Below are 24,707 nucleotides of genomic sequence, written 5' to 3'. Positions count from 1 at the left end.
CAAAAGGCGCCTGGTTGGCCACTGTGTGAACAGACCGCTGGACTTGATGGGCCTTGGTCTGATCCAGCAGGGCCTTTCTTATGTTCTTATGTTTCTTATGTTCTTAAGAGGCTAGATAGCCATCTGTCAGCAATGCTGATTCTATGACCTTAGGCAGCTCATGAGAGGGAGGGCACCTTGGCCATCTTCTGGGCATGGAGCAGGTATGGCTGGGGATATGTGGGGGTGGGGGAGGTAGTTGTGAATTTCCTGCATTATGCAGGGGGATGGACTAGATGACCCTGGTGGTCTGTTCCAACTCTATGATTCTATAAATTGGCTGCAACTTAAGGAAACTTTGCAGGCACGCACACCGTTCTCCGAGACTGGCATTCCCGAGAGAGCACCCTTTGGTGTGTCTTCCTCCCTCCGCGCCTCTTCTCCCTCACTTGCCCGTGTGTCGTCGTGTCTCCCCCCTCCCTCTTTAAAAAAAAAACCCCTATTTGTTTGATGCCCCACCGCGGGGGTTGGTCCCCTGATTGGTAGGGGCGAGCGTTTCCAAGGCCAGCCGGCTGGAGGAGGAGATGGCTGGAATAGTATGCTAATCCCGCGCCAGGGACCCGCCTCTCTCCCCACTAGGAGAGCCGGACTGCCCGAAGCGAGGCGAAGGGCGAGGAAAGGTACAAAAAGAGGGGCTGGCGTCGGAGCTGCAGCGGGACAGGACCGACGTGCCTGGATGGGAGCCCTCGCTCTGCTCGCCAGAGGACCTTTCCCTCCTAAGGAGCGCGTGATGGACTTTTCCCAGGGGCGCAGCGCCACGACCCACCTTCTGCCCTAGAGGGATCCCCCCGAGCCTCGCCCTCCCCGGCTCGGAAGGCAGCGAGCAACCTGGCTCCCGGGGCGGCCCCGGCGGATCCGTGGTGACTGGAAGGGGAAAACGGCTCGCAGCCGGCGCATCCCTCTCTTCGCTTGCCTCGGAGAACATGACCCAGGCAAGGAGGCGCTCCGGGAAAGCTTTTTTGCCTTGCGCCTCGCTCTCTTTGCTCTGGGTCGGCGCGCTGGTTTGCCTGGCCGATGCCAAAGGGACCTATTACCGCCACCCGGTGCCCATCCCTTACGGCAGCAGATACAACCTCTATACCTCGGGATCTAGCCCCCAGCTTACTCCGGGCAAACCCATGGGGAAACACAAGTAAGCGCGCACACCCCTCTCCCCCCCCCTCCCGGTTCCTTGTCCCTTCCTCTCCCTGAGCCCTCTTCGCTTTATCTCTCGGGGTTTTTTGTTTTGTTCGTTGCAAGCGAAGAAAGGCAGCAAGAGCGGCAGAGGGTCTGGTCAATTGCAGCTGCATCGCTGGTCAATTTCAGCCGTAGGTGGATGGAGGGCCGGGAATCGCATTCAGAAAGGGTTGGGACGGAATTGCGGTGGAAAGCGGAGAGGGGATTTTGCCACATGGGTTTCACGGCGAGATCAAATGCTTTCTAGTCGCGTGCAAGACCGCTTGCCTTCTCTCTCTCTCTCTCTCCCCACCCGCCCCATTTTTCCCTTCCACGAAAACAGATCTGCAGAATTCATATGGATTTTAACATCCCGGAATGCTTAGGAAAGGGGGGGTGGGGGGGCAGGGGAAGAAGGTACGCTCTGGGCACGAGGGTTTCTTTTTCTTTCAAATTCATTGGCAGCTGCTTCGGGGATGTTTGTTTTCTGGTTTAGATTACGGTTGCCCGTATTTCCCCCCCCCCAAAAAAAAATGCAGCAGAGGGGTCCCCCGGGGGGGGGGGATGACAAAATGGAAAGCTCTCCCGTCTGCGCGCCGTTGGACCATCGGGCTGAGCGCAACGTTGTAACAGGACAAACCACAGGTGGAGGGGAGGGAGGAAACCGTCGGGGGGCGCTGGGCCCTACACCCCCCCCCCAGAACCTTTTGCCTGACCGGGTAGGGATTTTTCTCTCTCGGAGAACTCCTGGATCTGCCTTTGCCTCCTCGATTGGGAGGAGCCAGGCAAGCTTGCCGCGCGTTTGAGCAGCCAGCCAGGGAGTGCCGGGGGGGAGCCCCCCCTTTTCTGCCAAAGGCGGGCCTCACCTGCCCCTTGCTGCAGCAGTAGGGCGTGCCAGTGGTCAGGGGAGGGGCCCCCTGCCCCGCTGGGCAATCCTTCTTGGTCGGGTAAGGAGTAGAACAGTGGTTGCCAGCCTTTTTTCACTTGCCTACCCCTTGGCAGCCCATTTCCAAAAACTGTACCTCTCATGTTACCAAAATGTTTGTAATTAACATAGTTGCTGGTTTTTCAAATGCCCTTTCCCGCCATTATTCGATTTTTTTTTTTTTTGCATGCCCCTAAATGTCTTGGTTCGTACCCCTGGGGGTACGTGCAGCCCAGTTTGGGGACCACTGGAGTAGGGGATTCACTTAGCACCGGTGTCCCTTCTCGGTCTAAAACTGTTATGGGAGGTTTTGCCTTGGATTTGCCACTCTTTAGAGGCACGTTCCCCACCCACCCCCGTCCGAATAATCAAAACTCAACAGTAAGCCCCCCAAGCAGAGTTTTGAGAATTCGGATGGGAAAAGGCGCATCTCGAGAGCGGCAAATCCAAGTCAAAACCTCCCAGGCATAAACGGCCTTAAGCAATCTTGCAGGAAGGATTCCGGACTGAATACCGTTCTCCTCTTCGGTAGAAGCGTGCAGGCGCTCCTATGGAGGCCCCGGTTTCTGTTTAACAAACAGTAGCTGCAGAAAAGAGCAAGAGTCCAGTAGCACCTTAAAGACTAACAAAAATATTTTCTGGCAGGGTATGAGCTTTCGTGAGCCACAGCTCACTTCTTCAGATAGTAGAAAAGAGCAAGAGTCCAGTAGCATCTTAAAGACTAACAAAAAAATTTTCTGGCAGGGTATGAGCTTTCGTGAGCCACAGCTCACTTCTTCAGATACTTCTTCAGTAGTTGCGATTGACTGAGCAGTTTCGGTTTGCGATGCCCTCTTCATGGGGCAAAAACGCACGAGAGGTTTTGCCTTGGGTTTGCCGCTCTCTAGATGCCCATTTCCCCCATCTGAATTCTCAAAACTCCGCATGGGGGCTTATTGTTGAGTTTTGATAATCTGGCTGGGGGAAACGTGCGTTTGGAGAGTCGCAAATCCCCACGCTGAGCGACTCCAGCCTCGGTAGGTTTATTTCGATGGATCGAGATGGCAGTAAGTCTGGGCGCTGCATAATTTTTAAAAGTTCGGTCAAGGAGGTGGGAGGAGAGATTTCGGTAGGCGGAGAACAAGCTTGTCGGCATGCGAGCCCCTGCTGGTGGATATGTTTATTCCAAATTAAATTGCAACCAGCCATTTTTTATTTATTTTTTTGAGAGAGAGAGAGAGCGTTTGCTGTGGTTACTGCTTTTTACCACAAAACAACTGTAGCAGCGCTATTTATGCGGGACCAAACATTCACACATGCCCTGTTTAGTAAAGAGATGTGTGTGTTTTGGCAGGCAGGCCTAGTTTGTTAATCCATTGTGTGTGTGTGTGTGTGTGTGTGTGTGTGTGTGTGTGTGTGTGTGTGTGTGTGTGAAGTGCCCTCAAGTCGCTTCCGACTCATGGCGACTCTATGAATGAAAGTCCTCCAAAAGGTCCTGTCTTTGACAGCCTTGCTCAGATCTTGCAAATTGAGGGCTGTGGCTTCCTTTATTGAGTCAGTCCATCTCTTGTTGGGTCTTCCTCTTTTCCTGCTGCCCTCAATGTTTCCTAGCATGACTGTGTTTTCCAGTGACTCTTGTCGTCTCATGACGTGACCAAAACATGATAGCCTCAGTTTAGTCATTTTAGCTTCTAGGGTCAGTTCAGGCTTGATTTGATCTAGAACCCACTGATTTGGGGTTTTTTTTGGCAGTCCATGGTAAACGTAACACTCTCCTCCAACACCACATTTCAAAGGAATCTATTTTCTTCCTATCAGCTTTCTTCAATGTCCAACTTTCACACCCATACATAGTATTAGGGAATATGATGGCATGAATTAATCTAATCTTGGTGGCCAGTGACACATCCTTACACTTCAGAATCTTTTCTAGCTCCTTCATGGCTGCCCTTCCCAGACTCAATCTCCTTCTGATTTCTTGGCTGCAGTCTCCCTTTTGGTTGATGGTGGAGCCAAGGAATCGAAAGTCTTGAACAATTCCAATTTCCCATTTAATATCGAATTGCAATTGTCACTCCACTTATAGACCAACTGAGTAGGCCAGAAACTTGGATGTTCCTCAGAAATACTCACATATGATTGTGTGTGTGTGTGTGTTAAGTGCCATCAAGACCATCTTCTGGATGTGGCATAGGGGTCACTGGAGGTGTGTGGGGGGAGGTAGTTTGGAATTTCCTGCATTGTGCAGGGGGTTGGACTAGATGACCCTGGTGGTCTCCAGCTCTATGATTCTAAGATGCTACCAACTCATGGCGACCCTATGCATCATTGTCCTCCAAAACGTCCTATCTTTACCAGCCTTGCTCAGGTCTTGCAAATTGAGGGCCGTGCCTTCATTTATAGTCAATCCATCTCTTGTTAGGTCTTCCTCTTTTTCTGCTGCCTTCAGCTTTTCCTAGCATGATTGTCTTTTCCAGTGACCCTTGTCTTCTCATAATACATATGATTATAGGGATACCTTGTAAGGGATCCAAAGTAGCAGCATCTAAGAGAGTATGGAGGTGGCAGCATTTGGTCTAAAAAAAAAGTAGATAGCGATTCCTTCCTAAGGCCACGTGAAAAAATTACTATAAGTTTGGGATTTGTAATGAAAGGAAATGTGTTGACATTAAGGTAGCAATCCTAAGCAGGTCTACTCAGAGGTAAGCCCTAGGATATTCAATGGGGCTTACTCCCAGGAAAGTGTCCTTAGGAATGCAGCATGTCATCAGTCCCATCATCATAATCACAGAGAATCTCCTTTCTCCCCAGCCCTTCATGCAGGTCAGGAGAAGGGAGAAGGGATGAAAAGGTTGCAGGAGGTGGGGTTGTGGCTCAGTGGTAGAGCCTCTGTTTGGCATGCAGAAGGTCCCAGGTTCAATCCCCAGCATCACCAGTTAAAGGGACTAGGCAAGCAGGTGATGTGAAAACCCCCTGCCTGAGACCCTGGAGAGCCGCTGCCTGTCTGAGTGGACAATACTTACTTGGATGGACCAAGGGTCTGATTCAGTATAAGGCAGCTTCATGTGCTCATGTGTGAGGTGGTAACGGGCGTGAGGCAAGGATGCTTGTTCCCTGGAGATGGGTCCAGGGATGCACATTTTGCAGGCAGAAGTTCTCCAGTCCTCCGCATCTCCAGTAGAAGGATCTCAGATGGCAGGCCTGGGAAGGTCCTCTGCTGAATGTCCTGGAGAGCAGGCCCATGCTGAGCTGGGCAGACCAGCGCTCTGACCCATAGGCAGCTCATATGTTCACTCATACGTTCACATCGCATCACAGACTCATATGTTCACATCACTGTCCCCTTCTACTGGAGCTCTGTAAGTAATCAACAGGTAGAGCATCAACTGGGAGTTTGCAGGTGGTGGTCTTTGGAGGCCCAAACACTGCCAGGTAAAACTCCAAGATGGGCAAAATTTAATTTATGGGAGCAGAATGGAGAGCAAGCCTAAAGTGAAAAGGGAGATCTTTTCCTGAAGGAGAAGTAATCTTGGGTACTGTGGGCAGGGATGTTAGCCACACCATAAACTAGAGAGGAGGCCCATCACTCCTGACTTTTGCCTCTCACATGCGGTACCACTTTGCTTCCCAGGACAGGATTTTTTCCATAAAGTAACACTGAGAGGTGATATGATAACCATCTTCAAGTACTTGAAGGGCTGTCATATAGAGGAGGGTGCCGAGTTGCTTTCTGTTGCCCCAGAAGGTCGGACTAGAACCAAAGGGTTGAAATTAAATCAAAAGAGTTTCCGTCTAGACATTAGGGAAAAAATTCTAACAGTTTGAGTGGTTTCTCAGTGGAACAGGCTTCCTCGGGAGGTGGTAAGCTCTCCTTCCCTGGAGGTTTTTAAGCAAAGGCTAGATAGCCATCTGTCAACAATGTTGATTCTATGACCTTAAGCAGATGATGAGAGAGAGGTCATCTTGGCCATGTTCTGGACATGGAGTAGGGGTCACTGGGGGTGGGGGACGGAGGTAGTTGTGAATTTCCTGCATTGTGCAGGGGGTTGGACTAAATGGCCCTGGTGGTCCCTTCCAACTCTATGATTCTATGATTCTAAGTATAGTCAGGGTTGCCTGTATTTTATGGTTGTGGAATTTAGAACTGTGCCCAGTATTTTGGCACCCTGAAAATATGACAGTTTATGGTTTGTTTTGTTTTTAAAAAGTAGTTACGCTGGAAAAGGGATGTAGAATGTATATGGCCCTATCTCAGATCTCAAAAGCTAAACAAGGTTGGTACTTGGACAGGAGACTTCGACCTCTATGCCTGTAGTTGGATCTCCAGAGGAACTGGTAGACTTGATAGAGCTCTGGCCTGATCCAGCAGGGCTCTTCTTATGTTCTTATGGCCACCACGGAAGACTCTGCAGAAGATGCCTATGGTGAACCACCTTCACCTCTTACTTGCCTTGAAAGCCCTTTTCATTAATTGGTTGTGACTTGGCTGCATAGTATATACATAAGCTGCAAAAATAGGCCTAAAAGTCTGCAGGTAATTACTTCTGAGATGATGATGATGATACATGATACACATGAAGCTGCCTTATACTGAATCAGACCATCAGTACATCAAGGCCAGTACTGACTACTCAGACCCGCAGCAGCTCTCCAGGGTCTCAGGCAGAGGTCTTTCACATCACCCTCTTGCCTAGTCCCTTTAACTGGAGATGCTGGGGATTGAGCCTGGGACCTTCTGCATGCCAAACAGATGCTCTACCACTGAGCCATAGGGACTCTTGCAATGCGCACATCTCAGGCATACATTCAATGACAACCTTGTGGCCAGCTGGACATTGATCCATTGCTTGATGCTAAGTTGGATTCTTATTGTCAGGCACCACTTTTTAGACTCAAACGAACGCCTGAAGCTCCCTTATACAGGTCTATCAAGGTCAGTATTGGCTACTCTGACTAGCAGCAGCTCTTCAGGCTTTTGAAACCAAAGAGTTCGGGGCTGAATGCAGGACCTTCTGCATACAAACCAAGCTCTGTACCACTGAGCCTTGCTTCTTTCTTAGGACCTCGCCCTCTTTCAAGAGTGAGCTGTGGGAAAGAGCTCTCTTTCCCTTGCTGTCACAAGCCATTGTAAGTAGAGGTTATGCCTGAAATCCCAGATGACCATGACTTCTCCCCAAAAGATGTGAATGTCTCCCAAGCAGGGGTGCAAGTAAGTTGGTACGGCCGGCATGGAATACCAGTAAGAAAATGGCTGGTAAGAAATCTATTTATTTCAAGTGCCATCTTCGGCTTTAAGTTCTGCCAAGGTTCACAGTACCAGCAAGAAACTTAAGTACCGAAACTTTCACTCCGCCCCAAGCAATGCTGATTCTATGACCTTGGGCCATCTTCTGGGCATGGAGTAGGGGTCACGGGGTGTGTGTGGATGGGAGGAAGTTGTGAATTTCCAGCATTGTGCAGGGGGTTGGACTATATTACCTGGTGGTCCCTTCCAACTCTATGAATCTATGATTCTAAGATTTGTAGTTTACCACTGGGGGACCTTTAGAACCACTGTAATCATTCTTACCATGTCTCTTTTTACCCAGCGCACCACTATTCCAGGGGATGGTGCTACCCTTTGATTCAGCATTCCATCTGTCGGTCTAACTCAGCTTTTTGGCACTAAATGAGCAGGGCTGCTGGAGAAATGTGCTCATTCACTCAAATCCTCCCGCTCCTCCCTCCGACAGGATTAGCTGCTGTTTCAGTGAAGAGTGTTTGGACTATCCGAAAGGGAAAGCCAGGCTCTGTAAATATGGTCAAAGTGCTTGACCTTCTGTCTCCTGGGAAGAACTTTGCACTCCCTGAGATTGCCATTGCTGGGTTGGATGAACAGAATAATTTACCAGCAATATTGGGTGGATTCTAAGGCCTATGGGACTGAGAACTGGAAAATAAGAGCCATAAAAGACTCACTGAATCACAGAGCATCAGAGAGCTGATTTAGTGGCTGAAAGCTATGAAGCCACCCATCCGTACCTTATCGCAACTATAAAGCCCCTCGCTAGGCATTTATGTGTATGTTGTGTGTGTGTGTGTGTGTGTGTTTTGCCACATACAACTCCAACCAGCATGGTGTAGTGGTTAAGAGTGGTGGACTCTAATCTGGTGGCTTGGTGTAACCTTGGACTAGTCACAGCTCTCTCCGAACTCTCTCAGCCCCACCTACCTCACAAGGTGTCTGTTGTGGGGAGGGGAAGGGAAGGCAATTGTAAGCTGGTTTGAGACTCCTTAAAGGTAGAGAAACTCGGGGTATTAAAAAAAACCAACTCTTCTTTCTTTTTTTATTGAATTTGATTAGTACAAAAATGCAGACTTGGCGTTCCGCTGGTCAGTTGTTGCAATGCTCCTCGCTAGCACTGCAGTGGATTTTAGAGGAGAAATTATCACCAACATTCTTGACATTTCAAATTTGTTCCCTTTCGAACTGATCCAGAATTTCATTTCCAGTTTGGTCAGGATAACATGGGTCTTTCCTTTTAAGGGTCTCTAAGTGAAGATATATAGCTCCTTCTCTTGCTTGCCAGGAACGAAACCACCCTGCCTCATTTCTGGAGACCTTTCCCTTCCCATTCTCTTATCTTTCAACAATCTCTCCAGCTGCTTCCTCCTGAACTTCAGCTCTACCCAACCGGTTTGTCGTGACCCAGGGACCTACTTTCCTGGTCTTTTGCTTTTAGTGTCGCATCCTTTCTCCTCCAATATGGCCATCTGCTACATCCCTCCATCCTTAATCCTCTTCCACTGTGTTGTCATCTCTTGCTTCCTGCATCCTGAAATTTCTCATCGTGTTCCATATGCTGCCAAGTAATCAGGTCTGAAGTCTGCCTCCATCTCCATCTGTGCCAGCTCTACACCTGTAGCCTTTCCCAGGGAGGCTTTCCTTGGAGGCTGTGTACATACCCTCCATTGGCTTAAGCTTAGTTTCATAATAGGCCAGAAAGCTATATAGTGCAACCCACCTGCCTTTAGGTGAGGCCATTGATGCTCTCCAATCCTCAGTGAAGCCAGTGTGAGCTATGAGGAATTTCCTTGCAGCCAGCGTGGTGTAGTGGTGGTTTGGAGTAGTGGAGTCTGATCTGGAGAACCAGGTTTGTTTCCACACTCCTCCACATGAGCGGCGGACTCTAATCTGGTGAACTGAATTTGTTTCCCCACTCCTACACACGAAGCCTGCTGGGTGAGTTTGGGCTAGTCACAGCTCTGTTAGAGCTCTCTCAGCCCCACCTACCTCACAGGGCGTCTGTTGTGGTGAGGGGAAGGGAAGGTGATTGTAAGCCGGTTTGATTCTTCCTTAAGTGGTAGAGAAAGTCGGCATATAAAAACCAACTCTTCTTCTTCCTTTCCTTTTCAATTCCAAATACTACATGTGTGTGTATAAAGTGCCGTCAAGTTGTAGCCGACTTATGATGACTCCAGCAAGCGGCTTTCCAGGCAGGTGAGAAGCAGAGGTGGTTTGCCATCACCTTCCTCTGCAGTCTTCCTCTGCAGCCTTGGAGGGCTCCCTTCCAAGTACCAACCCTGCCTAGCTTCCGAGATCTGACAAGACCGCACTATACTATGCCACCTTCAGCTACAGAGCAATGATTAGAAGTGCCCTTCCTAAGTATGGGATGCTAAAATCAGTGTTTGTGTTGAAATTTTTAAATTATATGATATTAATAAAAACAAAACATGAGACAAATTACAGAAATAACTGTGATTACTACAAATGATATAGAAGGACTCATGCCAAAATCTTGTTTAGAGATAACATAGTCCACATATGACAAGAAACATTACTTGGAGAAAGATAAAAAATTCAATAGTAAGTACAAGAGTATGCAATATATGGTAAGATAAGTAATTAAATGATACAAATCGGCACACTATACATATACATCCCTGTATGTAGATGGTTTCTCAGATTGTTTGAGTAAATAATTATATTTCCACTGTGAGACAAGGTCAAAATTCTATTATTACTTTACAGGGATTCAGCTTGAGTTAACTCCCTCTTATTTGAGATTACAGAACAGTAAACACAATAAGTGTTATCAATAATTCATGACTTTCATATCAGAACATTATGTTCCTCACTGTTTGTGGATCAGTGTTTGTGGATGGTCAGGTCAGGTAATGAAAGGACACAGGAGGCGACTATAACTCCCATAAGGCTGTACAAAAATGTGTGCATGCAAAATTACATGGATGACATATGCGCAGACAAACCCCAAAATGGTAAGACTTGAAAAACAACAACAGCGCAGTGCTTATTCATAATCACTGGGTGATTGACTGGTTCACTTGCTCATTATTTAAACCCTTGACCGCCAGTTGGCACACAGGACAACAAGCCTGTGCGTGAGGGGGTGGAACTAGGACCGACTTGAACCGTGTGAGAGCGTGCCTGCATAAAAATGCCGCTGATTGCACTACATTGTACCGTTTGAATATGTGGAAAGTAACCTGCTGAACAGGCCCGAGATGCTCACTAACAACTCAACTGCTTGATGACGAACAAGAGACCTGCTCGCAAATTAACTTGGAGGGGCATCAGTCCTCCTCTGCTACCACAGTGGATCAGACAGTTAGAATAGTCATAATACAGTGCCCTCAGCAACAAAAAGGTAGATTCCTGTGAAATGTGGTGTTGGAGGGGAGTGTTACAGATACCCTGGACCGCCAAAAAAACAACTAATAAGTGGGCTATATATCAAATCAAGCCTGAACTGACCCTAGAAGCTAAAATGACTCAACTGAGGCTATCATACTTTGGTCACATTATGAGAAGACAAGAGTCACTGGAAAAGACAATCATGCTAGGAAAGGCTTAAGGCAGCAGGAAAAGAGGAAGACCCAACAAGAGATAGATTGACTCTATAAACTAAAGGAAGCCACAGCCCTCAAGTTGCAAGACCTGAGCAAGGCTGTTAAAGATAGGACATTGATGCATAGGGTCGCCATGTGTCCGAAGCGGCTTGTCAGCACTCAACACACACACACAGTAACAAACAAGAAGGCATTTGCTTCTTCAGGGGAAAAATATATTGGATTTGCTGTTACTGAATACATGGTTTTCCTCTGTTATTGACACAGCCACCAGCAGCCTCTATTCCTCACACACACACACACAATTCTACTAGTTAAAGTTTTGCCTGTGATGAAATTTGCCCACAGTTTGTCTGCACAGATACTATCTTTATGCTAGAGAAGTAGCAGATGAGATTCCAGTTTCATCATGACCCATTCAAGGAAGTGTTAATGCTAGTTCTTTGGGATGTTTCTACCTGATAATTGCACAGCCCATTCTCTGACTCCCCGCTGAGTCGCCCAGGCAACTCTTAACTTATTATGATCCTTTCCTAGATAGCTCAGCATCCACCTTGGTAGTGGGCTCTGTCCAAATTCTGTGCTCTTCCCCTCTGAATTTTCCAGGTCACTGGTATCAGCTAGTTAATTTTTCCAAATGAACGAACGGTCTACAGGAACCAATTCAATCTAGGAGAGGTCATACATACTGTCAAAACCTGGACAATTTTAGACTTAAGTTGGGCCTGGAGTTTTCATAAGGGCCAGGGAACTTGATCCAGCCACAAGTTTGACCATATCTTGCTTTGTTTCCATTGCAGGAACTATTGTGCATATGTGGTGCAGAGGAACGTGACGTGCACCCTTCAGGACGGGGCAGAGAGCTATGTGAAAGCTGAGTATCACAAGTGCAGCTGGGGACCAAAATGTCCTGGGAAAGTCCTGTAAGTACATGCTTGGAAGCAGCTGTAGCATGGCAAATATTGCAGAAGACTATTAACATTTAGTTGCCTCTGTGATACCTAGAGGATTATCCATTATACAAAGTAACCAGGGTGGTGTAGTGGTCAAGAGCAGAGGACTCTCATCTGGTGAACAGGGTTTGATTCTCCACTTCTCCATATGAGCAGCAGGCTCTAATCTGGTGAACTGGGTTGGTTTCCCCACTCCTCCACATGAAGCCTGCTGGGTGACCTTGGGCTAGTCACAGTTCTCTCTGAATTCTCTCAGCCCCACCTACCTCACAAGGGGCGAAAACGCATGGTCGCTTTAGCCTCCTTTATTCTCTGTTTCAGCCAGGATTCAGCCAGGATCGAACACATGCGTTTTCGCCGAACATGAGTTTGATCCTGGCTGAATCCTGCCTGAAACAGGGAATAAAGGAGGCTAAAGCGACCATGCGTTTTTGCCCAAGGTTTCTGTTGTGGGGAGAGGAAGAGAAGGCGATTGTAAACCCGTTTGAGATTCCTTAAAGGTAAAGAAAATCGGGGTATAAAAACCACTTCTTCTTCTTCCTCCTCCTTTCTTCTTCCCAGCCACTTTCCATACTATTGGCTGATCTTCTCTGATGTCACAGAGGGCTTCGTGCCACAGTCTTTCTTGCTGCCATCACGTTAGTTTCCTTGATGCCAAAGAAAGGCCAAACAATTTAGGATTAAGGGATTAATAGTGCAAATCCGAGCAGAGCTATACCCTTCTTGGTCCATTGACTGCAATGGGTTTAGAAGAGTGTAACTCTGTTTAGGATTGCACTGTTAAGTGCTATGGGGGAATTGGGAGAGGAGTGGAATTCTAAGCTCCGTATGTAACGTTTGTTAAATTAGAAATTGTATGCATTGTCTGTACACCATGAACTTAACAGCTACAAGTCAATAGGTTGAGCCTCTTTGGAGCCGTGTGATGGAAAGCAATTGAACACGAGGGTGGGGGGAGAGATGCTTATGGTATGTGATGCTTCACTTAGGGTGATGCAGGCCTCTGCTTCCCATGCTCCTGCTGAGAGATCTGCTTTCCCACATCATATTTTAAAGTGACAGGCATGCTTGCATATATCACAAGCATAAAATAGGAGGGACTTCTCCGCCTGCCTGCTTCCAAAACAGACCCATTGATGCCAAGAGCCCAAAAGCAGCTGAATGTAACCATGTGTTTCTTGGAAGCTGACCCACACAGAGCATAAATCTTTCACATGCTCTACATTCTGCTATAAATTGCCATTGAAATTAGTGGGGGACAATGTTTGATTTGGACTTCATCATAGTCACGGAGTTTATTCAGATGGTTGGTCTCTGTGCTCCTGATTCCATACAGAAGCAGGAGAATGGAAAGTGACCTGGGAGAAAATATGTGGTTTTCTTTCCAGGACTATCCCTGCAATCCAACTATGTGGACAGCAGAGCCCGTGCCAAACCCCTTTGGCCATGTGCATTAACAAGCTTGGATCCAGAAGAGTGTTTCCATGGGTGGAAAGAGTTCTGCTTGCAGAGTGTGACTTTCTGCCTCCCCCCACACTTGCTGCAACCCAAAATGCCCCCTGAAACGCTGCTCTTGGGGATCTAATCCTCATAGGCAGGAACACCCCTCACTTGCAGACTAGACTTTTTGCGAAAGCTAAAAAGGCAAATGCAATCTTGGGCTGCATCAACAGAAGTATAGTGTCCAGATCACATGAAGTGAGGGTATCACTTTGCTCTGCTCTGGTTAGACCTCACCTAGAGTATTGTGTTCAGTTTTGGGCACCACAATTTCAGAAAGATGTAGACAAGCTGGAACGTGTCCAGAGGAGGGCAACAAAGATGGTGAGGGGTCTGGAGACCAAGTCCTATGAGGAAAGGTCAAAGGAGCTGGGTATGTTTAGCCTGAAGAGGAGAAGACTGAGAGGGGACATGATAACCATCTTCAAGTACTTGAAGGGCTGTCACATAGAGGAGGGTGCCGAGTTGTTTTCTGTTGCCCCAGAAGGTCAGACCATAAACAACGGGTTGAAATTAAATCAAAATTTCCATCTAGACATTAGGAAGAAATTTCTAACAGTAAGTAAGAGTGGTTCCTCAGTGGAACAGGCTTCCTCGGGAGGTGGTAAGCTCTCCTTCCCTGGAGGTTTTAAGCAGAGACTGGATGGCCATCTGTCAGCAATGCTGATTCTATGACCTTAGGCAATTCATGAGAGGACGGGCCCCTTGGCCATCTTCTGGGCATGGAGCAGGGGTCACTAAGGTGTGTATGTGGGCGGGGAGGTGGTTGTGAATTTCCTGCATTGTGCAGGGGGTTAGACTAGATGACCCTGGTGGTCCCTTCCAACTCTATGATTCTATGATTCTAAAGCTGAAACTAGAGATTGGTGTGTTTTTTTTCCCTTCCCTTTGGTCAGACTTCACACTCCATTGACATTTGAAATGCTGAAGTTCAGCTTGATCCCACGGAATTATCCATCTTATGATTTCCCCATCTATCTGCAAGATGACTGTGTGCCATAAGAAAAAGCCATGCTGGATCAGACCCAGGCCCTTCAAGTCCAACAGTGTGTTCACACAGCGACCAACCAGGTGCCTCTAGGAAGAGCACAAACAAGACGACTGCAGCAGCAGCATCCTGCCTGTGTCCCAAAGCACCCAATATAATACGCATGCTCCTCTGAAGTACTTCCTCAGGCTATGCATATGTAACCTGTGAAGCTCACTATTGTGGGATTTAGGGATGGCCACAAGTGTAGACGGCTTTAGAAACAGGATTAGGCAAATTCATGTCATGGTCCAGCAATGGCTATTAAATCAAGATGAATCAACGAGATCTCTATTGTTCGGAAGCGTTTCATTTATGAGCGCCGGCAGCTGTGGGGCAGCAGTCAGGGGAGGCTTTGGCCTCTGTGTTCCTGCTTGTGGATTTTCTAGGAGTGTCCGGTTGGCCTCGGCTTACCAGGTCCCCCCACTCCTCCGGCAGGAGGTTTTTGAGGAGGAGGTGAGGTCGTGTGGCCGCACCGACACAATCACACCACTTCTGATTTTTACCCGGAAGTGCCGCATCACAAGGGGCCTTTACCACTCAAATGGGGAGTTTGAGTGGTAAACGGCCCCTTGCGATGCTGTGCTTCCGGGTGTTAACCGGAAGTGATGTGGCACCGCGGGCAGGCGTGCAGGCACATGTTGCCCGCCGATCCCCAGCTGGTCAGCGGGCAGCCAGGTGGATTGGCAAGGGTTTGCCTGCCACCACCTGGCACTTGGCAACCCTAGGTTGGCCACTCTGGGAAAGAGGATGCTGCATTGATCCAACTAGGCCCTTCTTAAGTTTCTTGCAAAGGCTAAACGGGTACAGTTGTCATTCATGGCTGTGTGGGAGACAGCTTTGAGTTTTCTGAGGGGAGAAAGGTGAGGTTTACAAATAAATTTGACCCCCGTGTTCAAAATGTGATGAAATCGGACTGACAGTGTATTGTTAGGCAATCTTTTGGTGAGATGGCATAGCACAGAAGAGTCACTGTGGTGCAGGGGCAGAGCGTCTGACTGGAATCTAGGAGACCTGGGCTCCAATCCCCACTGTGCCATGGAAGCTCATGAGATGACCTTGGTCCTATCACACTCTCTTAGCCTAACCTGCCTCACAGTTGGAGTCTGCGAGGAGGAAGTGGAGAAGGGGAGAAATATGTGATAAGCCACTTTGGGTCCCTATTGGGGGAGGCAAAAATCAAGTATTAAGATCAATTAAGAATTAATAAAAATTCATTGGCGTCATCATCACGACAATGTCACTTCTGAGGATACCCGGAAGTTACATCATCACACTGGAATACACGAAAGTGACATCACCATATACGTCATTGATGCCAACCCCCCACACACACCATGTCCCCAACCTCCTCCCAGTTGCCAGGCTCTGCCTGACAACGCTTCCTTTCCTCCAACATGAGCAGCCTTCCCCTAACATAGGTGGCTCTTCTGCTGAAGGTAGAGCTACTTAAGCTGGAGAAAAGGCTTCTTAGGTTGAAGCATCTTTGCTGAACTTAATGGTGGGATGTGTGGCCATGTTTGTTCTACCCCCCCCCCCCATTTGAGAGCCAACATAGTGCTGGACATCCTTGCTTGGATTACCAAGAATGGTGTCCTGTGGCAATCAGAAGGGCACAGGTCTCTCCAATCAGAGAGACCTGTGCCCTTCTGATTGCCACAGGACACCATTCTTGGTAATCCAAGCAAGGATGTCTCTTTTTTTTCTCCACTTCCACACCCCAAACTCTGGCTGTGTTGAAAAGGTACCTCCTGGACATTAGGATTTTTTTTTACAGTAAGAGTAGTTCAGCAGTGGAATTGACTGCCTAGGGAGGTGGTGGGCTCCCCCCTCACTGGCAGTCTTTGTTGGCAGAGTATGCTAAGTACGCAGTGAAGGGTCAGTCTCCCTGATTAAAGATAAAGTTGCCTTTATTGAGGGAACTACATTTTAGGATAGGAAAGCTGAGAGACAGAGCCTCTAGCTGCCTAACTAGCTAAAGGGGGAGAGAGAAGGTAGAATGGCTTCCGAGAAGAAGGAGGAAATTGCCCCCTAAGAATATCAGTCTAAGGACAGACAAGAGGTGTGAAAAAAGGGTGGAAAGGTCTCTAACCTTACAGCCCTAACTAGCTGACCACTTGCCCACCCCCTGCTGGGTGGTCTTCTTAGTTCCTTTGCACGCTAGACATTGCGACTCTTCCAACAGTCTTCAAGCAGAGGCTGGACAAACACTTGTCAGGGAGGGATGCTCTGGCTGATGCTGCATTGAGCAGGGGGTTGGACTCAATGGCCTATATGGCCCCTTCCAACTCTATGATTGTATGAAATGTGTGAATAAGGCGATCTTCCTAAAAATAGTTGCAATTCTTAGAAGGATGTGTTTGGTGCCGAAGCCCAGTTTTCCCCAGCAGAGGAGGGCAGTAGCTCCTCTCCTAGATCCACCAGCCAGTGAGTGAAGAAGGAATGAGCCACCCGCCCTCCCTCCCTCCCTCTTTGAACCCACCCTTTCATAACAAGCGCTGGGGTCAAGGAAGGATGTTGTTTGAACCAAGCCAGCCCTGCAACTGGAACTTTCTATATGGCTTAGAAGGCTGCGAAAGAGATGCAGCTTCCCCCGCCCCCCCCAGCCACGGGTGAATGTTTATCCAGTTGCAATAAATACTTCCTTTTACTGACATGGAGAGGGGAGTTTTATCACTTTGAGAGGATTTTTGTTGTTGTTCCTGAAAAGAAGAGGCCTCGTTCCTAACTGGAAGCGGCACTTGCGGGCAATGTGGCACGGTGCAAGCGCACTGGTGCCAGCCACTTTCCCGCTTTGACTGGCAAGAGTTTTTCTCTCTTTATGACCCTGATCTGCTGCCAAGAGCAAGACAGAGAGGCCAGCCGTGGCCCAGATGTCTGCACAGAGTCTGGGCGACAGCTCGCGCCAATGTTGTCCTTGACAGTGGCTCAGCTGGGTAGCTTTTGCCGCTCTCTGGGTTTTACAGGCACTGCCTGTTGTTTTCTTTTCAAACCACTGCGGTCACTCGGAGGCTTCTGTGGGGAGCAATCTCCACTCCCACTCCTCTTGGTCAACCAGGGAGAGAACAAACAGAAGTGGATGGCCGACGTTTGGTACAACACAGATTTCTATGGCAGCTTCCCAAAGGAGGATGCCAGGAACCGATCCTTTCCCAGTGTCCTGCGGCTCACCGGAAAAATAACAAGGCATCCAGCCCTGTTCACGTGGTCAAAAACGATTGCTCAGCAGAGGTACAGGAACCCTGCTCCATTTAGAATGTCCAAAGGGATGCCGAAGGGATTATTCTCGTGACAAAACTGGCATCGAGAGGCAGTGGGCTGCGGCCAGGGGGTGCTGCCTTGGACACATGGCAAACGCAGCTGCGCGTTTCCACGATGACCCAGCCATATTTAATTACACCAGAGTATGAAGCGCTGCACAGCCAAGCAGCACTGCATATTTAAGATCTGCACATAGCCTAATCTGCAGCGTTTGCTGTAGGATTACTGGAAGCTGTATGGAAGCAAATAGCAGGACTGATAGGTCAAAAATTAGCCTAAGAGCTTGAAATATGTATATGTAGCCACAGTGCATTTGGGTATGCATTTGCAAAAAAAAAAAAAAAACACTGACTGTAGGCATGTTGGAAAGCAAGCACACAACCACTTCAACTCATGCCAGGACCTGGGCCAGCAAGGTCCACTCAGATGTCTCTGCATTGTTTTGGCTGTGGGAAAAGGTGCTCCTTCAGGACAGATGAGACAGGCAGGGATGAGAAGTGTGAAACTAGCAGACCATAAATGCAGTGATCCTAAAGTTACATGAGAGGTTCCATGGGACCTCCGAGAAAATGTGGTTAGGCTTGCACTGTTTTTATCCTCACAGCAACCCTGCGAGGTAGGTTTGACAGAGAGAGAGGGAGGGGAATGACTGGCCCAAGGTTACCCAGCAAGCTTCTATGGCAGGGTGGGGATTCCAACCTGGGTTTCCTGGATCCTAGGATGACTCTCTAACCACGCTACCACACTGATTCTTCTTTACTTTTCCAAAGAGATGCATGGAGATAACCACATGAATACATAAATCTGCCTTATACCGAATCAGGCCACCGGTCCATCAAGATCTGTATTGTCTACTCAGATTGACATTGGCTGAACCTGGGACCATCTGCATGCCAAGCAGATGCTGAGCCACAGCCCCAGTTGTTAGAAGGAGGTTTTTTTTATTCTTGTGTAGCTTATACACTTTTCCTTAAGCTGCTTTCTCTCGTCCCTGATCTATGGATTGTGGAAAATTAATAAATTGCTGCTGCTGTAATGCCTTGACTTCTTTTATGACAAATGAAAACGATTTTCATTACCATGTCCCATCAGCACAAGGCCAGAAGAGCAATTGGCTCCTGTAGAGCAAGCCAGGCGGTGCAACTTTTGGCATTTTGCTGCCCCCTAGTGTTAAGAAAAAGAATGCTTTTAGGCCTCCATAGAAAATGTTTGATTAGGCTGGAGGTCAGCATTTGGGGGGGGGGGAGTCAAAAGTGGTTTGAAGGAGAGATGTTGTGATACCTGAGTACATAATGGCATACGCTTTTATGGGCCAGAGTCCATTTTATCAGCTACAGAGCAATGTTTCTGTGAAGGAGGAGGAGGAGAGTTGGTTTCTATATCCTGCTTTTCTCTACCGAAAGGAGTCTCAAAGTGGCTTACACTCACCTCCCCTTTGTCTCCCCAAAACAGGCACCTTGTGAGGTCAGTGGTGCTGAGACAGTTCGGAGAGAACTGTGACTGGCCCAAGGTCACCCAGCAGGCTGCATGTGGGGGGGGGAATCGAATCCGGTTCTCCAGAAGTTTCACATTCAAGCTTACTGTGATCAAATTGCTTCTTTGCTCATGAGCGGTCCCTTATGAAATCATCTTGATGTTGATCTAGCACACTGATGTAGATCTAACACCATGTCTATACACCTTCTATGTTTGTGGGCCTTGTAAAGGAGGTTGGAAGAATGCATGGAGTTGATGGATAAGAGCAGAGGGCAATATCCCAACCTCCCAACCCCTATGCATTCATTACCCCCAGAACCTGATTGATTGACTTCTGTGAACACACATTAAGGACATGCTTAAAGGGACATGACTGCATTGCAAGCAGCTCTAACACCATGTGGAAATGTTGTGTGAATGTGGACAGACAGACCTATACCTCCTGTCCCAAGTTTACTGCATTGTGTTAGAAGACCTATCAGACTAACACAGTGTCACGGCCGGTTTACACATTCTGGGGTACACAGGCTGGGTTAAGGGTGCCCGCTCTGTAGCCCAACAATCAGACAGGAGTTGTGGGTTCTCCTCAGTTTCCCCATGCACAGTGCCTGATTCAGATCATGACTGTGGCTCACATGGAGAAGAGGCTTCAGGCTTCTCTCCCCCCCTCCCCACACTGTTTTCCTGATCTGAAGGTCTGGGAGGGACACTATTTGGCCCATTAGGAAAAGCCACATGTATGCTTGTGGTTTTCTACAACAGGCCAAACAGCACCTGCCCCCAGACCCATTTTAGGTCAGGAAAATAGTACGGGAGGGGTGGAGGGAGGAGGAAGAAGAAGAATTGGTTTTTATACCCCTTTTTATCTAACTTTAAGGAGTCTCAAAGCAGCTTACAATTGCCTTCCCTTCTGCTCCCCACAGCAGACACCTTCTGAGGTAGGTGGGGCTGAGAGAGTTCAGAGAGAACTGTGACTAGCCCAAGGTCGCCCAGCAGGCTTCATGTGGAGGAATGGGGAATCAAACCTGGTTCTCCAGATTAGAGTCCACTGCTCTTAACCACTACACCAAGATGGCTGAAGTCCTTTGTCCGCATGCTCTGTAGCCATGATCTGAATTGGGCACTGTGCAGGGGGAAATTGTGGAGACCCTCATCTCACATCTGACTATTACAGAGGACCCCAGTCTCAACCTGTGAAGTTTGTAATATATGTATTGGCCCACACGTGTTCAGCATGCCCTGGGTGTTCTTGCTGAGACCCACGTGGTCAATCCTTAATCTTGTTTGACATTCCTTGTCTGTTGGCAATTAGGTATCGCACTTTCTTCAGACCCAGATACAAGATTGGCTACAAGACCGTGACCGAGTTAGTATGGAGATGCTGCCCGGGCCTCATGGGAGAGGGATGCCATGACAGTCCGACCGACCAGCCAGGGCTCCTGCCCCAGCACCCCAGTCCCAAGATGCCTCCCACTCAAAAGATGTTCCCAGCTCCTAGAGTTCCTCCTCACCCCAAAATACACCCTGATCCGTTTCCAGGACCTAAGAAAAATCATTACAGTGAGTGACAAAACCTTCTTTTTAGACTATCCTTGTGATTATTGACTTCAGTGTCTGGTTTCTAAGAATATGCATTTGGAACCTAGATAATCAAAACCCGGCCTTCATGTGCCTGGTCCATTCATGTGGATAATCCACATGAAATTACCTCACGCTTTCTGGTCCAAAATGACCAAGCCATTTCTTCTGGCAGCACCATGGTGTCTGGGACTGCACTCTGCTTTCAGTTACCACTTCCCTTCACTTTCTGTTTCCTCAATAGGGTTGCCACCCTCCAGGTACTAGCTGGACATCTCCTGCGATTACAACTGATTTCCAGCCCATAGAGATCAGTTCACCTGGAGAAAATGACTGCTATATGTCCCATGGCTTTAGTGTTTTCAGGCTACAGCAGGCTCTTTCTAATGATTACACCCATTTTGGGTAATTGAATGTATAAATATGTTCTAGGTTAATTGCCCATAAACGCTACAGAACACATGGTGATTAGCAAGCGGCGGCGGCTTTTTCACCCAAAAATGTATTGACTTACAATGAGGTGAGCATTTGTATGATTGTATTTAATTGCAGGTCTTATTTGTTATGATTATTACTTACCACGTATATATTGATTTAGCTTGTACATGGCAGATATTTGTCAAGTAATGTACTGAAGAAGTAAACTACGAAACGGTACAATTTCTAGAAGACCATCTACTACAGCATTTACAGCACTACAAGGAGAGATTGCCTGTTGAAGCTATGAACTTATTCAGAAATGTTGTTCATGCTAATTTCAGTGCATAGTACATTGTCCTAGATTGCATGCAATAGAGTATTTGTATATGTCAATTTCAGCCGGCAATTCAGTATAATTATTTGATCCATGACTGCATGGTACACATTGTGGATTTCTTTTTGGCTTCCTATGCTGATTTAAGGAGATCTCAGAAGCTAAGCAGAGTCAGCCATGTACTTGGAAGGAAGTCCAGGGTTGCAATGCAGAGGCAGGAAGTGGCAAACCACTTCTGTTCATCTCCTGCACTGACACCCTATGGGTTTGCCATAGGTCTGTTGCAACTTGTTGGCACTTTCCACCACACGTACCACTTAGTGAACACACATACAATAACTTCTAGGGATGACTTCTTCCTTTGTAGTGCGTGCTAAGCATGGGACCATTTGGGGTCCAAGAAGTTTGCATGGCTACAAAAGCACTATGAGGACACAAAGAAAGTGCCTGGCTTCCTGTACTTTCAATTTACAACACGTGCACTGAACTGGAGAGTCCTGGAAGGCGCCCACCTGAAAATGTATCTCTTGGCACTGATTATGACTGCTGTTTCTTTCTTGTTGCTTATAGGTAGAAAAATGCCTGGTTTAATTGGAGACAGGCTGGACCAGCTAGAGGAGGAAGTCAGGCATCTCTCACAGTCCTATGACAGCCTGCACAACATGGTGAATGGCTTGGGAGACCACTTGCGGCTAGCCATCCAGGAGGACACCAGTAAGATGATTGGATCCCTGATGAACAGCCCAAGCGTGCCTGATTCAACCATGGGATTTGGGGTCATCCCTGATGGGATCGTAGATGCAGCAGACAAAGCCGACCTCTCCCCTTATCCACCGGTGGGCGAGATCCTGAGCAAAGTGACCGAGGTGAGCGATGCACTAAAAACCAAGACTGATCTGCTGGATGAAGTGCACGGCATGGTACTTGACCATGACGGACAGATCAAGCATCTTCTGGAATCAGCCCGACCGTCACCCCTCACCTCCATTGATATGCTTGAAGAGTATGTGGACAGCAGGCTCAGCCACCTACGGGTAGAGCTGCTGGATGGTTTTGAGAAGAAACTGGTGAACATCCAGAACACGTGCGACTATCGGATCAAGGAAGTACAAGAGCAGTGTGAAGAAGAGAAAGCCGTCAACCTGCGCCTTCAACAGACCCTAGATGGTAAAGAGCTGGAGATCAAGAAGGAGATTTCTCAGCTGGAAACCCAAATTCAAGGGCTTACTGTTGTGGAAAGCTGCTGCAGCAACCTGAACTACCTCACCAAACGGATGGATATCCTAGAGAAAGGCCTACACAGCATATCTGAGTCTCAGAAGAATCTGCACTCCAGGTTGGATAATGAACTTTCTACAGTCACCTTGGGGAGCCTCTTCGAAGGGCGCTTTGAGGACCTTGAGGGCAGGCTGAATATCTCAGAGAGGGAAACAGGAAGTTGTTGCTCCGTTGTGGAGGATTCTATGAGAAGCCTGCTGGGGTCAGAGCTGGACGGCACAAGGACCTTCTTTGATGACAAAATGAGAACACTGGAAGACAGGTTCATGACCATTGTAGGAGAAGCGAACAACGTCAGCTCCACAGTGGGAGTAGATGGAGCCGTAATGCCATTTCTAGAGGGAGAGCTTGCTACTGTAAGGATGGAAACCAATGAGAAGCTGGAGGATCTACACAGTCGGATGACCACTTTGGAGAGCACATGCTCACTGGGGTGCACATCTAATTCCAAAGATGTAGAGACCTTCCGTACAGAGATTGAAGACTGTCAAAGCAAGAACCAGGATCTGCTGCTTCGGATGGACAGCAACTCCGACCTGCTGAGGAAGCTGAATGCCACCATTCTGGAGATCCAGAGGCGGATTGAGGAAGAGGCCGCCAGTGTCTTGCAAGGAGAGATCACGCTTCTGAAGATCAATCTGAATACAATGAGCAAATCCCTCACCGGGCTGAAGGATTCGGTTTCCCAGTACTCAGACACGGTGCTGCATGTCAACTCATCTCTAGACGAGCGTGAACGCAAGATAGAGGATGAGGTCTACTCCATACAAGAGAAGATCAGTGACCAAGGCTCCCAGCTACTGTTCAGCAACAGGCGTGTCCTCAACCTAAAAGGGGATCTCGAGCGACTTAAGTCCAGGATCATCAGTGACCTGGGCAACTGCAAGAATGTGGCTCATAACCTGCAGAAGGAAGTGCTCCAGTTCGATGAACGGGTGGCTCAGGTAGAGGACATGTGCGGCAGATTCGGTACGGTAACAGGAAGCTTGGACCGCATCCGAAACGAATTGGAGAACAATGCAGGGACTATGTGGGGTTACATGGACCATATGAACAAAACCTTATCTGCCCACTCTCAGGAAATAACCCTACTCAAGGACAACTTGTTGGATTGCCAAGCTAAGGTCACAGAATTAGATGAAGACGTCAGCCTTTTAGAAGGTAGGCTGCAAGACCGCCACCATTAGCTGTAGCGAACATGCCTTGAAGTTCAACTAACTTATACCATGAAGACTCCAATGTGATATCAGGAATCGTTTGGGGGTGGGGGTTTTTAAAGAAATTTTGAGAAGGGAAGGTTACACAAAAGGTAAACGCTGCTATAAGTCTCTCTCATTTCACTCTTAAGAGTGACAGTCTTCGCTACAGCTAAAGCTGTACATTTGCCATTACTGTACTCTCTTGAGGACATTTAGCAGCTGTACTATGTAGCAAAAAGTGCCTTCCTATAGTTGGGGTCATGTTTGGGTTACATTGCAGTTCGTTGTTTAATTCAGGAAGAAACTGGAGACAGACCTGTCTAATGGATTCTTTGCTTGGGGGAATAATTAAAACTCTGGTATTTCAGAGCTGAAACAGTGAACATCAGTTCCTACCTACTATATGAATATACTGGAAGCAATGATCCAGTTCAGGGACCATACAAAGCAATATCACCATTTATGAGCAGACTCTGATTTGAAACAATGACCTTTTTTCGTGTGTAAGTTCCATTTTGTACAAAAATACAAAACCTGGACTGGAATTCTTCATGGCAGCATTAACTGGTATATGAGACACTCAATTCAGAAGACAACAGGTATCATGGACCTATACAGTATGAAAACTGTCGTCTTTAAGCAGCGGCTGGACAAACATTGGTCAGGGATGCTCTAGGCTGATCCTGCATAGAGCAGGGGGTTGGACTAGATGACCTGTACGGCCCCTTCC

General features: G+C 47.8%; 1 protein-coding gene across 1 annotated transcript; it reads left to right on the top strand.

The window, feature by feature from the left end:
• The first annotated feature begins 962 nt into the window (after positions 1 to 962).
• On the top strand, positions 963 to 23,965 carry EMILIN3 (elastin microfibril interfacer 3). The gene is made up of 4 exons (XM_056845346.1): positions 963 to 1,171; positions 11,752 to 11,874; positions 20,481 to 20,728; positions 22,071 to 23,965. Exons 1-4 carry the CDS (start codon positions 963 to 965, stop codon positions 23,963 to 23,965), a joined length of 2,475 nt encoding a protein of 824 aa, XP_056701324.1.
• Positions 23,966 to 24,707: the final 742 nt, after the last annotated feature.

Source organism: Euleptes europaea, chromosome 2, assembly GCF_029931775.1.
Source record: "Euleptes europaea isolate rEulEur1 chromosome 2, rEulEur1.hap1, whole genome shotgun sequence".
Taxonomy (NCBI): Eukaryota; Metazoa; Chordata; class Lepidosauria; order Squamata; family Sphaerodactylidae; genus Euleptes; species Euleptes europaea.
This window is presented reverse-complemented; position numbering and strand designations above follow the sequence as displayed.